Source organism: Grus americana, chromosome 1 (assembly GCF_028858705.1).
Source record: "Grus americana isolate bGruAme1 chromosome 1, bGruAme1.mat, whole genome shotgun sequence".
NCBI lineage: Eukaryota > Metazoa > Chordata > Aves > Gruiformes > Gruidae > Grus > Grus americana.
In genome coordinates this window covers 32617307-32635175 of record NC_072852.1, presented here as the reverse complement: position 1 = coordinate 32635175, position 17869 = coordinate 32617307, and the positions used below count along the sequence as shown (strand labels likewise).

At 37.6% G+C, this 17869-nt stretch overlaps 2 protein-coding genes across 24 annotated transcripts in view; both read right to left on the bottom strand.

Annotated features, from left to right (window-relative positions):
• Positions 1–283: 283 nt before the first annotated feature.
• Positions 284–17869, bottom strand: part of NRCAM (neuronal cell adhesion molecule) — a 165172-nt gene continuing 147586 nt past the window's right edge. For 22 of the 23 annotated variants that reach the window (XM_054809938.1, XM_054810971.1, XM_054811062.1 and 19 more), the window contains 3 exons: positions 17145–17276; positions 13495–13573; positions 284–2649 (listed from right to left, as the gene is read on the bottom strand). In XM_054809938.1, coding sequence (XP_054665913.1) covers positions 2412–2649; positions 13495–13573; positions 17145–17276 — 449 coding nt within the window. In that variant the 3' untranslated portion in view covers positions 284–2411. Of the gene's footprint in view, positions 2650–3215; positions 3274–13494; positions 13574–17144; positions 17277–17869 lie in introns of all 23 variants that reach the window. The other variant, XM_054810890.1, reaches the window with a different exon arrangement.
• On the bottom strand, positions 7677–12049 carry LOC129201290 (uncharacterized). Its single transcript, XM_054812442.1, has one exon. It carries the CDS (start codon positions 11690–11692, stop codon positions 9854–9856), a length of 1839 nt encoding a protein of 612 aa, XP_054668417.1. The 5' UTR covers positions 11693–12049; the 3' UTR covers positions 7677–9853.

Sequence of the window (17869 nt, the reverse complement as noted above, 5' to 3'; positions counted from 1 at the left end):
TTTTTCTTTGCAGAAATATAACTAAATAAAGCATCCAGGGAAGTAAAATGTAAATAGCAGGAGATTTCAACGGGAATTGGTCAGACAAATTCACATTTTTTTTAATGGTAGCATGTAAAATTATGCAATTTTCTGTAACCGATTTGGTTGCAGTACATAAAGTCCTGTAACATCATGGGAACAGCTTCTGCCAGAGTTGTTTCAAGCTTTCTTCCACTTTGAATTCTTAATTACACGGTGAATCGGTTGCGATTTTTACTGCTAGTGTAAACAGAACAAACAGTGAAATTTTAAAACCACATTTATTTTTAATACAAAATCTGTTGCACTATTACAGAAGTGAGCCTGTATGTTTACCCCCACATGCACAGATAATTCAGCATCTACAATTAAATAAGAGTAAAATTATATTTCTCTTTTACCAAAACCATTGGCAAATCCTATTAAGAAATGTTCTCTTTGTGCTTTGTAATCAATGTTTGTATAATTCTGTTCTTATTTCGGTTCCCATTAAGAAAACTGATCAATGGAAAGCTCAAAGGTGCGAAAGAAGTTTATTACAGCTAGCTTACATTTGTGATTACTTCAGTTGTGCTTTACCTACAATATATACACGAAAGCTGCGAGGTGTACTACGGTCTAGTGTAATGCACTGGCAAAAGCTCTGAATGGCTCAATTAGGAATCTGCAGTAAATAAGCAGAACAGTTCACTATTTCGTTTTCACAGCAAAAAAAAAAAAATAATTAAGTAGATGCTTTAAAATACCATGCACACCATTGGCTATAGTACTTCTTACACAGTACAACATAAGCTTTCTTGTTTTATTTGTCTGTAACACCTAGAAGCATATAGCATCTACGCTTTAAGTGTATTTACAAATTCAACAAAATATCTACATATAAAAAGCTTACTTAAAATTAAACTTGATGCAAGTTATGAAAAACCAATTTATTGGCAAATGAAACTGAGCATTCCTTCAACCATAGGTTGTTATAAAAATTTATATTTGGAGGTAAACATTTGATTGATATAGTATGTGAGAAAATAATTTTGTCACCAATAATGGTAATCCTTTACCACTAAACCATATTAGCACTTGTCAGATTGAATTCTGTGGTTCCTAGCGGTAACCCCCATACTGCTTCAGGGTGTAGGTAATTACAAAGCTGCCACGCTGATCAGGCCGGGACACAGAGGGAAATGCGTTATCGCTGGTGTAGTCGGCTGGCTTGGTTTTTTAACAATTTATTTTACAAGAGCTTATACCTTGCTGTGTTAGTAAATAATTTAATTCTGGTTGTGTTTTGTTTTCTTTTTTTTTAATTCTTCTAAGGCCATGAAAACATGTTGTGCTGTAACTGCCTAGAAAGCATTTATTTTCTTTTTAAAGGAAAAAAAATCATACTCTTCTTTAATTTAAAATATTTAAAACCTTCCATTTTTAGCACAACAGTTTCATAACACTTTTTTTGTTCTTCACATTTTTACTTTATTTGGCAATGATAGTAGTCCGCTAATCACAGTTTACTGCACCAACTGATTTAGTAGTACAGTGCATTATGGAATGCATATTGTATAAAGGCACTGAATGTATTTTGCCCTGTGTTTTCTGGAATATTTTATCTCATTTTAAAGTTTTTCTTTCAGTGACTGTACAAATTCCAAAATGCATTGCAATGCGTATCTTTTATGCCCTAAAATCAATCCAATGTGTTTTGATGTAAAAATAGAACACTGTACTGCTGTAATACTTGATAGATTAAAAAGGCTATAAAGTAATAGGAGCAAAGAGCAGATAACAGGGTCTCATTAAGCATCAGCAAATGCAAGTGTCATACTTAAATCATTTAGCAATTATATACTGTACATACTGTTCCTAACTGTCTTGCAAAAAGACATATGATAGCTAGACATTAAGTCACCAATTTCACAACAATGTCCACAAAGACATTGAAGTTCTATATAATACTACTATAACACTCCGACAATGAAAACGGAATTCATACCCAGGGATTCAGCTGAGGACTGCATAACAAATTGTCAAACCATGTTTTTATAGTGTACACGAGATTATCTGTGAATTGTGTAGCAGTTTTCTTCCATGCATTATACTGTATTTTCAACAGGAAACAAAATTATAAGTCGCTGTTATTGTTTGTGTCAGTTCCTTCTAAAAAAAAAAAAGTAAAAATACCCAAGTTTTGAAAAAAATTTGAATTTTGTATTTTGATTCATACTAACATACCACTTAATGTGTCATTATGCTGTATAATTGTATTGACCTGCATATTCTCATAGCATAAACATCTTGCGGTGAGGAGCTCCGTTACCTGCATGTTCATAGTATGAGAAGGAGGATGCACAAGTGCTTTAAACAAACTGAAGATACAAGGGGATCAAGTTCTGTGGTTACACAAATGAATTCATGGCATTTACAGGAGAAGGAGCCTCAGAGCTTTCATTTCCTTCGGCAGGTTCTTTCTCTTTTTTACCACTATATTGTCCAATAAAGGAGCCATCCTCATTGAACTGACCATTGACACCTTCTCCATAGTCGACTAAACTATCATCACTGTCTTCTTTTTTCACAGTTCTGTCTGAAGGTGTCCGGCTTCCTTTTTTTAGAGGTTTATGGTCCTCCGCATCACTGGAGACACAAACAAACAAACAAAAGGAATTAACTGATGTATTATATATTAAGACAAAATCAGCCATGCATGCAGAGTTTACAAAAAGCACGTGTGCAGACCTATAATCCTTTAGTAAACCCACATCACATTGTAGAGACAGATCAATATGATGCAGTTGACATGAATACATGGTGTAGGAATGGTTTAAACAGAGAATGTCTTCAGTGGAGGGAAGGGGTTTTGTGGTTTCTTTCTTTCCCCCCCCCCATCGTGCACGACTTTTCAATGATAAGACTTGTGCCTTTGGCTTGGAAGGAATTTAGATGCAACTGCAAGCATTAAAAAGTGGGTTGTAAAGTTATAAAAAAAATAGTTTATTTGTTCTCCAAAGTAACAAGCTTATGATGTGCTGTAAAGTTAGTCTGTTAAACTTAATTTCTTTGACTCCTTGAACATGAATGAAGAATGAATTTGGTTAAATGAAATATACTGATTTTCTTTACTAGTATAAAGAAAATAAAAGTGCTGCATTTCAAATAATTTGTTACATAATGCAGGCCAGACTTGCAATTTTCAACCTTACCTTTCAAGAGACCTACATATTCCATTAAAAGGGTGCAGAAGAAACAAATGAAAATAGCCTAAGAAGAAAAGCAAAGTCCATATCCTGATAGTGATCAGTATTTTATCAATAATAATTTGCTCTTAAAATTGCTAAAACATTTACTCTATACAGGCAAAGCAACAATTTAGCTTACAGTAGATACTGTCTGTTGAGCAGTTAAGAGCATGCTTAGTTTTTGTCATTACTTATCAGATTGGTCTCCTTATCCTAATCCATAAGTGATAACATGTTCTGACAATGATGATGGTGATTTGGAGGACAACAGAAAAGGAAAGGAAAGAAAGGCAGGGAGGACAGATCCCTGTGTGAAAGTACTGTGGGCTTTCCCCTGTCACTGGAAAAGCTGCAGCACCACCAGCATCATCCCCAAATGAATCTGCAGCTGTGGTAAGCTTGTGTTTCATGAAATAGATGCAGTTGGGCTCTTTTCAGACTACTTTACACTGCACTTCAGTTTCCAGATGAAGATTTCAGCAGCAGCTCTAAAGCATTTCCAATTAAAACCCACTATTGCCAGCTGCACTTTTGAGTGCAATTATTTACCTTATCTTAAGCAGAACATGTGACTTTCTTTGCATATAGGGTACAAAAGAGTAAGTGATTTGTTTTTTATTTAAAGACTCCGCACTTGTGGAAAACATAAAGAAACAAGTATAGAATACCAAGGAAATAAAAATATATTTACAATATCCACAATATTAGGCTGAATATATATTCAGCAAATTATTTTACCTGTGTAATTCCTAAAATCAAATACCTTAGTTCTTCCAATAATTATATTTTCTATTTTTCTTCCTAAGGAATATCTTTGAACACCCAGAGAAACCACATATATATAGCACATACAAGGTCACGCAGATTATATTGTTAGCTAACAAATGTTGAGAAACATTTCACTATTGCTAGAAAACCATTACACCAATTTTCCAACAAGCTGCTTCTCCTCATCTCATCCCCTTTTTTGGAAGACTCCAAGTTATCACGTTCTAAAAGAAGTACGCCTCTAATATACATATACTTACAGAAAAAGCATGCCAGAGATTTTAATCTTCTATGCATACACAAGGAAGAAGTGGTAGGAATACCTATCTTATTAACAAGCAGGAACACCTTCATGTTTAAAATACACAAAGGCAAAAACTCTAAACTTGACTGTATCGGTCTTGACTTTGTTTTTAGTTATTGCTGTGTACATGGCATGAGGATAAAGATCGTATTGTTGATCTGTGCTCACTGATATTGCAAACATATAGGCTAGTAACATTTAAAAGAATGCTACTCCAAAATGTCAAGCATCCAGCAGCAAAGTGCAAATGTTTATAACACTGCAAACACAAGCAGATTACAGAGACATTAGTGAAGAGAGCTCATTTTGGAAGGACCCTATATTTAAAAGGTTGCAGATAGAATTGAGGATTTAAAAATCACATGCAATGCAGTTTCTCCAATGCCCTCATGAGAGGGCATCAGAGTCATTGCAACAGATTATACAAACCAAATGAAGATCACACCCTCACTTTGAAGTACTACCAGGTCCTACTCCCAAAGAAGAAGGACCTGCAGTGTTTAATGCTTTCTGGGTAACAGCTTTTAGTAAAGAACTTTGCACATATGGTTTGCTATTTAGTTGTAGATGAGCAGCTTCATAATTCTTTACGCCGTAATATGTAGGAATGAAAATAAATTAAAATTGCATTTGTACCATATTTCAACAGGTCAATATTCTAAAATGTGACCCTATCCAGTGCAATTCACTAGGCTGGAATATACACTAAATAAATAATACACCATCACTCTATTCAAAATATCCACATTTTTATGTTTAATCCAATATAAAGCTCAATTTTCATTTATAACTTAGATAAATCTGGGTATGGGAACTTCTGCTCTTAAAGTTTTCATGTTTGCATTTTTGAAAACAAAGTTTATTTATAAGCCAAACAACAAAGAAACACTTACACAGTTGGTTGCACTGTGTCTGTGATTTTTCTGTATTTTAGTGAGGATTCTACTTTTTTAGTGAGCAGATTCTACTGTCTGTATAATTAAAAACAAACAAACCTGCAGATTTACCCAGGAGTGTACCTGCACAGAGGTGGGCACTGAGGTAAAAGCATGGTTACAGCAGATGCAAAAATCAAATCTGAATCTGGGGATTCCCTCCCTTTTTGCACTTGTGTTGGGTTTGTGTGGCAGGGTTTTGGCGGCGGGGGGGCTACAGGGGTGGCTTCTGTGAGAAGCTGCTAGAAGCTCCCCCTGTGTCTCATAGAGCCAATGCCAGCCGGCTCCAAGACGGGCCCGCCGCTGGCCAAGGCCAAGCCAGTCAGCGCCTCTGTGATAACATAGTTAAGAAGAAGAAAAACACTTAGAGAGAGAGAGCTTTTGCAGCCAGAGAGAGGAGTGAGAAGATGTAAGAAACTCTGCAGACACCAAGGTCAGTGCAGAAGGAGGGGCAGGAGGTGCTCCAAGCGCCGGAGCAGAGATCCCCCTGCAGCCCGTGGTGAAGGCCATGGTGAAGCAGGCTGTCCCCCTGCAGCCCATGGAGGAAGGATGAGGGGGTGTAGAGATTCCACCTGCAGCCCGTGGAGGACCCCACGCCGGAGCAGGTGGAGGCACCTGAAGGAGGCTGTGGCCCGTGGGAAGCCCACACTGGAGCAAGTTCCAGGTCGGACCGGTGGACCCGTGGAGAGGGGAGCCCACGCCAGGGCAGGTTTGCTGGCAGGACTTGTGACCCCGTGGGGGACCCCACGCTGGAGCAGTTTGCTCCTGAAGGTCTGCACCCCATGAGAGGGACTCCATGCTGGAGCAGGGGAACGATGAGAGGAGTCCTCCCCCTGAGGATGAAGAAGCGGCAGAAACACCGTGAGATGAACTGACCGTAACCCCCACTCCCCGTCCCCCTGTGCCGCTGAGGGGGGGAAGGTTGAAGCCGGGAGTGAAGTTGAGCCCGGGAAGATGGGAGGGGTGGGGGGAGGTGTTTTAAGAGCTGATTTTATTTTCTCATTCCTCTACTCTGTTTTGCTTAGTATTAAATTAGATGAATTCCCTCTCTAAGTTCGGTCTGTTTTGCTCGTGACGATAATTAGTGAGTGATTTCTCCCTGTCCTTATCTCCACCTACAAGCATTTCGTTGTGCCTTTTCTCCCCTGTTTGGTGAGTGAGGGGAGTGAGAGAGCGGCTCTGGTGGGCACCTGGCCTCCAGCCAGGCTCAACCCACCACAGCACTATAAAAGTCCAGAAAGAAGTTCTGCCAAGACTCTGGCAGTGGAAGAAGAAGTGGGATTATCCAGGGACCTTTCCACTCCTTGTTCAGGGAAAGGAAATAAAGGCCATGGTACCACTTATTCTTTATCAAAACTCTTGTATTAGGTGAATACAATGTTTTGAGTGGAAGGGGAAAAAAATTGAGGAATAAAAAGCAAAACAACAAGCAGGAGAGAGAGAAAAAAGTGAAGACATCAATGTTTTGGACAGTGCTTTTGTAACCCTGTGGGTGCAAAACAGAGAAGGGACCCTGGTGCTCTGGGGAAATGAATGTATTTTCTGTTTGCCACCAAGAAGCAAACAGCAAAAGCCACTGAATTGCATTATGAATATGGATGCCCAAAGAGCTACAGAACACTTTAGGCTGTAGAATATATACTACTACATTGAAAAGAACATGTTAAAGCTATAAATTTTGATACAGTATCTGCAAGATTTGCTAAACTTGCTTACAGTTGTTCATTAAACTATTCCAAAATGCAACCAAGATAGATCATAATTTATTTTAGTTTTTGTTTGTGATTTTGCTTGCTGTCTTTTATACTAACCTACTGTAGTATCTTGAAATGAAAAATAAAGTATGAATCAGGTTGTCTAAAATTACAGTAGAAAACTGAAGAAGTTTTTGAAATGTGTCATGTGTGCAGTGCATACAATTAAAGACAGTAAGTACTGGGAGGGTACAAAACAAGAGGTGAGAACAGGTATGAATTTTATATTTAGATCAGACAGCCATGAAAATTAAGTCTAGAGATACTTTTACTATTTGTTGTCTTACAGATAAATTCCATACTAGTAGTTTTTTAGGGATGAAAGTTGCTCAGTGAAGACTGATATGTACCAGGCATTTTAATAAATACTGAAATATACCACACACATTTCTTGCCCTTTTAGTAAGAACAGTTTAATATTAAAGCATACTCTAAAAGCATGATTTAAATATTTTTCATAAACAATTGCTAATATATGAATACATGTTTCTTTTTCTTCCTAGTTTTATGAAACACATAGCAAACTTGCAGGTAATGATTAAGAGATATAAAGAAGTACGGAGGTGACAATAACATGTGTAAGTGCAAAGTACAAACTTATTTTTGTGAAAAAAGTACTTCCATTTCACAAGCTCATCAGTTATTGAAAGAAATATGTACCTTGAAATGTCCTTTCTTCTTTCAACTTTTCAATTTTTCTTCCTTAGATATGGGTACATGCAGCAACCAGTCAGAATGGGGAAGACAGTTTAACGATGCCTCTACAGTCCAGCAGGCAACTAGTTCCCACTAAACTTTGCCACATTCATGGACATGCAAAAAGACTCAATATATGGTTAGCAATATACTACTTTTCCTTATAACACAACTGTCAGATGAAAGGCAACATAAAACAAACAAAATGGGTAAAGCATTCTGGGCTATTGGACACATAAAGAGGATGCAGAAGATGAAAACTGTTGGCAGTAAATTCCTTTTTCTGTGCTCTCAGGTCAACAGCCCAGAAATGTTTAAGTATAAGCAGTCACGTAAAGCCACAGAAGTACCATGCACTATGGCTTCCCTGCACGCTCCAGGAGAACCTCAGCCCCAATACCTAACAGATTTCTGCTCTGCTCCTACATTGACAGGACTGTGCAGATGAAAAATGCTTTCCCCATACGTTTATGCACCTGTATCAATCCAGACTTCAAAACATTTTACTATTTCTAATCTAGCTAAAACATAAGCATATCTATATTTGTTTTCTGAGTAGCTTTTCTTTAGCACCTCTGTAATACTCGATCTTCAACCCTGGCAGAAGCTGGAAAAACCGGGAGATTAAGCTCTGGCTTTAAATGGCAATGTGTTGAAAATTGTTAGTTGAAGAACCTGACTCACTCCTACTGAAAATTTTAAAGAAAAATCTGCTTGAGAGAAATTCAATCAAACTTTCCACCTTTTCTATTTCTGGTGGAAAATACACAAAGGGAAATCAAAGCACTGACTTAAAAAGTAGTGACACAGATGTTCAAGAATTAAAATAAGAACCATCAAAGAAAGCATGTGTGCGTAAATGAGGACACAATAAGCCCACTGCCAAATCCAGTTGGACTATTCAGAGACAAGAATTCTTCAGGCAGTCCATTGACATAATCACTTGCACTAGAAGGGACTGAGCTTAGAATTACAGTGCTGAGGCACAAATCATTGTTAGGTCCCCTTGGAAAGACACCTAAGCTGCAATAAAACTCTAATAACTGCAAGAGAAAAAAATACTACTGTAGTTACAAACTATATTCTCATTGTTAATCAACCCAGAACAAGAAGGAAGAGTAACAAAAATAGCAATTTCAATATTGTCCACCAATTGTTTCCAGAAAGTCTCTCATGGCATATGCAAGAATTTCTAGGAAAAATATCGTGTGTGTCAAAATGTTGAAGAGGCAAAATAATTCAAAAAATGTGTAAACATTCTGTGTTGCCACACTAGTAGTCCTACTACTGTAGTTGCCTTGTCCTGTTTGACCTTCCTAAGAACATTTTGCAGGCTGCAAGGAGACGCTAGACTTTCATACTTCCTGTGCAGTTGACTAAGAAATGCATGCTTGCAGTCTCTCCCTACCCATGAATCCACAGGTCTGTAGATGCCATAACTTCTTAATTTCTCTGGATTTAAGGCCCAGGATGGAAATTTAGGCTGATTTATACACCTACGCTGACTTGAACAGGAGCTCTAGATAGTCTTTAATTTAAATATACATTTGTGGTACTTCTTGTATTTCTTGAAGTTTCTTGGTGTAAGCATTGACTGTCCACAATTTACTACCGCAGTCTTCTACAACTCAGGAAACCACTGGGATTGCAGTGCAATCAGTTTGCTACAGAGGCACTGTTTTCCCTTATTATGTAAAGGTGCAGGTATGCCTCCAGTCACAGGAACACAGTGTACCCAGTCATTCTGTGGTTCCCAAAACACGCGTTTCCTAAAGTATTATTTCCTTCTTTAGATCGATATGGCAGGAAAATCCGATGTTGGTGAGTTCTGCAGAAAGTATGCTCTCAGATGAAGTTGAAAAGAGCAAAACTTCAAACAAGTCCAAGCCATCCCAAGAATACCGGGAAGCCTAGAAATCTAATGTGACAAAAACCTCCCCTAAAACTGAGAGCTATGACAACTCTAGAAGATCTTAATTAGTCATTCAGATTTAAGTAATTTAATAATTTAAATCTTATTTTGAAACAACTAATTTTCCAAGCATTCGGCTTACTTGTCCAGAAATACTGAAGTCTATTCAGTATAAATTTCCAAGTCTTTCACTCTTCCTAGTTCCTGAGAAAGGAGGAAGCAAGTCTATGTTCTTAGAAAGTTCCTCTTGATGGTCTGGTGTCTCTCTGAAAGTGAGATGTCCTTTCATACTTGGCATGAAATGATTGTGAGACCTTATACTTTCCCTTCCCTCCTTTAAACTTTGGAGGAGAACGAAAGGAGGTCAGACACTTGTGAGGATAAGAACATGAAGTGTTTCCAATAGAATTCTTTTTTTTCAGCTGACGTAAGGAGTGTTTGTGTTCTGAAAAATCCTTCATGATCTGGACCAAGGATTCACCAAATAGCTTGCCGCCTGTGTATGGTAAAGACAGCAGTTTATGTTTTAGATCTAGCGATGAGGTCCAAGGACGCAGCCATATAGCTCTCCAGGCTACAGAAAGGCAAGCCATATTTTTAATGGTGAGTCTCAGAGAATCCTCAGCTGCATCATGGATAAAATTAGCTGCAATTTTACATAGCCTGCGTTTCCTCTGCATGGTACCAGATGGGACCCATTTCTTTTTCACTCTGGCTCGTTCTTCCTCCAGCCATATTAGTAACGCTCTAGAAGCATAAGCGCAGTAGATAGATACTCCAAGCTGGGCTGCAACTAGCTTGAAAGATCTTTTAATTGCTTCCTCAACCTTTCTATCAGTAGGATCTTTAGGGACAGCATCCATATTAGCAGGCACTGACAGTACAGAATCACCAGTAATCAATGCCCTGTCTACCTGAGGCAAGGTCCCCCACAAAGCAGCTTTATCCACTGGAAGAGGATAGAGCTTACGCAGGATTGCCGGGGCTTCATGCTTTGCCTCAGGATTACCCCAAATCCTACAAACAAGATCTTCCAGTGCTGAATGGATAGGAAGTGCATTATCTACCTTGCCTTGTTCAGAGCGGACAGGCAGTTCTTCTGAAGCACATTCAGATTTGGAAGATTTTAACATTAACACTCTCTTTATGTGCTTGAACAGATAATTCTGATTCTCCTTGTCAAACTTACGCAGAGGATCTGGTCCTTCTTGGTCTTCTGCAGGGGACTCAGATGACACCTCCCCATCGTCAGGGGATGACTCAACCTCCAAGGCCTTGTCAGCCTCAGATTTCTCTTTCCCAGGAGCTGTTTGGTCTTTTAAACTGTCCATATGGTCAGACTCAAAAGTTTGGGAACTGCTCCCAGTTGCTTCTAGAGGAACCACTGGAACTTCTGTAACTGGTACCCTGGGATGCTTTACTGAATGGGACCTTGCCTGTGCCACAGAAGTTATACTTTGTCTGGCTGCTGTCAAAGCATCCTTTAAGACAGTAGCTAGCTCAGGCAAAATTACAGATTTCATTAGTGAATTCTTTTCAGATTCAGAGAAGTGAGTAGTAGTAGAAGGTCTTACCTTCCTGTGGTAGGAGTTCTGAGTGTCTTCTGAATCTGAGCTGTAGTCTGGGGTCTGGCTGAACCAGTGCTGGAGAGGAGAATGCTGCCTTGCCAATGAGCCATGAATTGAGTTGCAGCTGAGGGGTTGCTGGAAAGGGGATGGATGTCCTGCCTGAGAATCTGAGCCCTCCTCCGACCCCATTATCTGTTGCTCAGAAGCATGATGTCTAGAGCCATGCCTGTACTTCCATTCGTCTGACCTTTTTTCCTCTTGGCAGAGGGAAGCAGAAACAGAACTAACCCTTGTAAGCTCTGAAGACTGCCTAGCCTTCCTCCTGGTGTAGGAGGTCTCTGATCTGGTGCTGGAGTATTGATCCCCTGACCTTCTGAAGAAGCTGGATCTGTCAGATCTCACAGACTTTGCTTTGGTAAAGACAGGGTCTGCTTCAGGAGAATTGGCACAGCTACCTTTTCTTTTCTTTTCCTTGTCCAGTTTCTTTCCTGTCCAAGCAGACATGGACCTGAAGTGATGAAAAAAGTTCAAAATACTCGAATTCCTAGATGTTTCAAAAATTACTTTTTCTTTCAAGGGAAACCCTATACCCTTTTTCCTCAAAGGAGCACTGCATCATGGCCAGTGCCATGTGAGGCAGGCAAACTGGGAACTGAGTGACTGCAGTGATGCTGGGCTGCAGAGAGGGTGCCAAGATATCTTCTGTAATCTGACTGGTTGCTGCTGCCACCCTGTCTCTAAGGAAAAAAGAGGAAAGCCCAATATAGACTAATTACACAGAAATACATTGTAGAAAGGAGTTTTTACATGGTAAATAGGATGAGCTCTTTCATGTGAACAAGTCTGAAAACTTGGCATGCATCTGTCCATATTCACCAGACATAAGGTGCATAAATGCATTATAAAATAATTTCATAAAGCACTAGATGATTCTATAGATTAACTCAAGCCACTTAAATATGGAGACATAAATTCAAATCTTGTTACAGCTCACACATGAAAGCAGACTTGAGTAGTCTTATTCTAGGCCTGAGAAAACATGTATTGAGGTCACATCAATGTACAATTCTATATGAAGGTCAGTTTCTGCTGTTGAAAGTTCCAAGTATCGAAAACTAGAGGAGCGATAAAGGAGAATGCAAAGTGGTCTGCCTAGGAAAACTTATACAGTACTTCTTTACATCTGCTTCCAAACATTGCATCACATTTCCCTTTTTACCAGCTGAATTTAATTAATCCACATGTACTTCATGCTGTAATAAAATACTATTCTGAACTCATTAACCTAAAATCAGAGTATTGTGGGTTTTTTTAAAATCAGGGAAGAATAAACAGAAACTGCTCTTTGGCATTCAGAACTGTAAATCTTTTCCAGTCAGATCAAGATGCACATTTCCCTATATGAAGAAACTATGGCAACAGAGTGGATCCTTCTTGAAAAAACTGATTTTTCTATGTATGTTTGTAATTGTCACATCTTCAAAATAAGAAAGAGCTTTTACAATGCTTTTGACACAGGAATGCCCTGTAAAGGCTGTTATAACACCCATGTAAAATATAATGGTATTGACATAATTAGAAAATAATATTATTTCCTGTACTAATAAAAAACCAACAAATAAAATGCTGCTTATTTAATAAGTTATACTCATAACTGTTACATGACCAGACTTGCCAAGGCATGCTTTTTGTGATGCCAGGAGATTCAGCTAGACTACATTTACAATAGAGAGTCAGGAATAAGAGCTGTGTCGCATGCTTTGAAGCTGCTACGTATCTTGTACTGAAATACATGAAAGGAAGATTTGTTTTTTCTTGTAGGATATTCCTTCACCACTGTGAATAACATCACTTCCTTGTTACTGGATTAGGTGTTAGTACTGGCAGCCATTTTATATGCATTTGTTTTCCAGTCAATGTAACACAAGATTGTCTTTATGGGGCTTCAATTAGAAATTTATTTTTTTAAAAACCATGATGCTAAATGTGCCCTAACTGAAAAGGCACTGCATCTGGTATTTTAACTATCTGAACAATGGGTTTGTAAATAAAGATTCCTCACTTTAAGACAATCGTGTTTGAATCCGGATTTCACCTTGATTAGTGAATGGCTTATTCTAAGCTTGGATGTTCAATTTTTTTTCTAATCGTGTGGCTGAAATGCTATCTATAGCTCTATACAACACTGGATACAGAATCTTTGTCAACATGGAAAAAAAGTTAGTTTTGAATTAATAAGTGTCATATTATATATAGTACAAGTGCGATATGAACAGTGAACATGACAAACCACATCAGTTGCTCACCTGTATTCACCAAATGTTCCATCATCTTCCTTCATAGGTTGTATTTCTGGATCAGCATGTGCATCCTCCTTTTCCTTCACTAAAATATTTGAAATAGTAATTTTTATCATTGAACTGCATGACGAGGAATCATAAGACCTTAACTGCTCAAACTGATCACATTCAGCAGGAATGTGGTTTGAATAAAAATAATTTTTTGAACTGGGGCCTTAGGCTGTTACATTTTTTCATTTGAAGGAAAAGATCTGTTAATTAGTTATAGAATTTTATTTTCATTCAAGTACAAAATACTGTATGTCATCTTGCATTAGTAAAATTTTTTCTTCCTTTTATGTCTAGCACTAAAGAGAAACCTTAGTTAAAAATCCTACTAAAATACTTTCTTTACTTATGTTATTAATAGAGCTATTGTTTATTGAAATCTGAATAATTTAGTTTTACTTATCCATTCTCCGTATTTCCTCTTGATATTCCTCTCACACTGATTGAGAAAACTGAATCAGATTCATTTGTGTTCACTGTCAGTTTGTACACTTTCTGCTTTCATCTCATGCACTAAGACTCCAGGGAATTTTAAGTAGTATTTTAAGAATTATTAATGTTGGGAAAAAATAGGTGTGGTCTGTTCTTCTTTTCTGTAACATGATCAAAAGCAAAGCAAAACTGCCTACACTGGAACCTAAATTTAACACATTTGTATCTCTTGCACATCCTTGTGAAAGGTTTAGTCATCATTCATTGGTGGGAATAAATCCATGCTTGCAATCTGTCCATATAAAAAACCTATGTACCACTGTGTCCTTTGACACAGAAACCCTCTCGCACCTTAGAAGACAAGTGTTTACGGAAGACATATATTCCTGTAAGTTAAGAACAGAAGGCTCTGGGGAGACCTCATAGCAGCCTTCCAAGGCAGCCCTCAAGGGGGCCTACAGGAAATCTGGAGAGGGACTGTTTACAAGGGCATGGAGTGATAGGATGAGGGGTAATGGCTTTAAGCTGAAGGAGGGTAGATTTAGATTACATATTAGGAAAAAATTCTTTACTGTGGGGGTGGTGAGGCACTGGAACAGGTTTCCCAGAGAAGCTGTGGATGCCCCATCCCTGGAAGTGTTCAAGGCCAGGTTGGATGGGGCTTTGGGCAACGTGGTCTAGTGGAGGGTGTCCCTGCCCATGGCAGCGGGGTTGGAACTAGGTGATCTTTAAGGTCCTTTCCAACCCAACCATTCTGTGATTCTATCATTTTGTAAGATTGTTGACAGAGTAAAATAATATCCTGACTTCTAGAATTATCTTTACGGTTCTTCCTTTGCCTCTTCATTTCTGTTTTTCTGGCTACTACTTAAATCTTTCCCTTGTTTAGTAGATACATTTGCATAATCCAATATACAATCTCTTTTATTCTGGTAATTTCCACACTTAATTTGTACATCATTAGTTTATAAGCTGTTATTTAAGATGATATGAATAATTCCTGACAGTATTTTCTAAGTTTATTTTACAATAATGCATAACACCTTGAAATGTATCTGGCTACTATAATTTCATACTGAAGTAATTCATTACTTTTTTAAACCATAGGCAAGCTCAAGATGACATGCTAAAATTATGACAAAGAAGAATTAATAACTTTGTGCTTTGCGTTTGTCACTATCTGTGGAACAGTACATTTGCAATGACACAAGAAATACAACTAGTTCTAGAGTCATTGCTATAAACAAAAGTACATACTGAACCTAGAAAACATATACAGACAAAGTCTTTCATATCTACTCAATGGATAGCATTTTTATATATGTGTGTGTGTATGCATTAAAAAATGAATACCTTACATCTCGTAATTCCGCAGAAGCAGAGAAAAGAAGGGCATAGCAGGGATCTCCACAAAGTAATGACAACCTTAGCATCCAACTGCCTTCTACACTTTTACTCAAACTGTGTTTTACTCTCTTCTAGATGGTGGCTCACTCCAAGTACTCCCTACTCTTTTCAGTTTCATCACTTTACTTGTTTTATTCTAATGATTTTCCTTCTCTTTTTTCAATTCTCTCCACTAAGAGTCACTTTTCCTATATCCTCTGTGATCTCCTTTTCTCTTTAAAAACCCCAAATATTAGGAAAAAACCCTTCAGCTTGTCATTCAACTCTATATAACACTGTGTTCCTTAATCATCTGTCTTTTCTCCACGGGCATAGGCGGACAGAAGCTTCTCTTACTCAATTTTTGCTGTCACTACAAATCTTTCCTCTCTCCATAAAACAATTAAACAGATTGAGCAGAGTAGGATTCTTGTACTTAATAAGGTGATTTTATCATCTTATAAAAATCATCTGCTATGCTAAGTTCAGATAGAAAAGATTTGCCTATAAAGAGGAAAAGTTTTAAGTGTTCACTGACACTAGCTTTCAGAAGCGTGCTGGTCAAAAAACCAGAAGAAATTAAAATAGAGTATGGATTTTTTTTTTTTTTTTGTACTTTTGTAAGTGCAGCCATCACTTTCATGTCCAAATTAACAATATGAACTTCAAGAAGTTTGAGTTGACTTTAAATAATCATTCCAGAGTCTGAATATTTATACAATTTCCAAACCTTTGGAGTCTATAATATAGAACAGATTTTTTTCCCTGAAATCAAGATTTTACTTGACACTCAGGAATTGTACTTTCTATTGTAGGTACGAGAGGAAAAATAAAAATCAAATTATCCTTTGATGCCTAGTTGAAGTCCATTCATATCGACTCAAACCTCACAGCTGCACTGAGATCCTATCAGGCAGTGCTATTATTCTATGCAAACTGGTTGTCACTATCCTTTTCAAGAGAGCTTTAGTCTATGGACCTACTCCATAAACACAAATATAAGACTGGGGAAAGATATATATGAGACACATACTCACGCATACATACATATACACATATATGCCTTTTATAATATGTACACCCAAGGGAATCGGAGTTTTGATAGAAGACATATGTTGTATAGTTACAATTTTAATTAGAAATTATAAAACACACTTAGCCATTCCTAGGCCTAATACTAAAAAAAACCCCAACAAATCAAAAACCTAACCTAAAAAGAAAAACTCTTATACAGAAGAAACAGCCTAACTAAAGGATGGTAACTTCAAATTTGGCTGCAAAAATGCAGAGGCTGAAGACAACACAGATTCTGAGGAGGAAGGTAATGTATTTGAAACAAAATAATGTATGAAGGGATTTGTCCTATGACATGCATTCCCAGTACACTAAAGTAAAACAGCATCTATGATCTGGTATATGTTTCCACACTTTCTGACCAATTAAGTTCTAACTCAGCTCATTTTAGTGAGTTAAACCTATCTGCATTAGACTTCGGAAAGTGAGGCAGAAGGACCAAGTATCTCAAACAAAGCTCAAACCTCTCTAGAGTGGTAATGTAGTAATATGACCCTCCAGGAATGAAGGAGATACTTTTCTTATACTTAAATGCATTGAGGTTTTCTACTAATAGGAAGATTGCTCCTAACAAGCCTACTAAATTATAAAACTCATTTACCATACACACAACGTAAATGTAAACCAGCAGTAAATGTAATTTCTCCAGTAAACCTGAGATCTGTCTTAATGGATTACCAGCAGATGATGCTTACTCTCATTGTTATATATCATACCTGGATATTTGCCACCCTTATTCCTCCTTATGAAGCAAACAATCAGTAAAATCAAGATCAGAAGAGCAACAGCACACATAAGACCAATGAACCATCCTTGAGTAGCGATGTCTACCTGCCGACTTGCCATTGCTAGAGAATAAAAGAAGAAAAATGAGATGTTTTGCTGCATTTAAATGTTGTGCTAAGTCAAATAAATAATAGTCGGTATACATTGTTTATTAATTAAGGAATAACATTCACTGTGAAAATTAAGAAAAACAGTGATACTGTATTTTGTGAATATTTTCATTATTTAAAATGTTTCCAAGTACATGTGCATGGAACTTAGGGTATAGAAGAATTCTGCCAATATTTAAGCTTGGCAACTGCTTTGCAAAACCTGTGCATATACTACATTGCTTTTCACAAACCTTAAAACTGTTCTCAACCATTTTACATTAATTAAACTACTGAAATGAAATTGCAAATTATAATTCACACAAATACATCAATTGCATTCTCAAAACGAATAAAAAGCCAATACTCATTAGCTAATGCACTCCCATTAGTTTGAAATGGGGAAACAGATGGGTCATTCAAGACCCTAACATTCAATTTCAACTAAAAGTCAACAATGAAGCATCCTTTAAAGCCTTATTAAGCACCATGTTTTCCTCCTCTCCTCAAACGTGTACCTCATTTTACAATTTAGCACAATTGCCATGATTTAGCATTAGTGAGGA

Excerpts from the sequence above, each read along its gene's own strand:
- LOC129201290 (XM_054812442.1), bottom strand. The coding sequence starts at position 11,692 with ATGTCTGCTTGGACAGGAAAGAAACTGGACAAGGAAAAGAAAAGAAAA.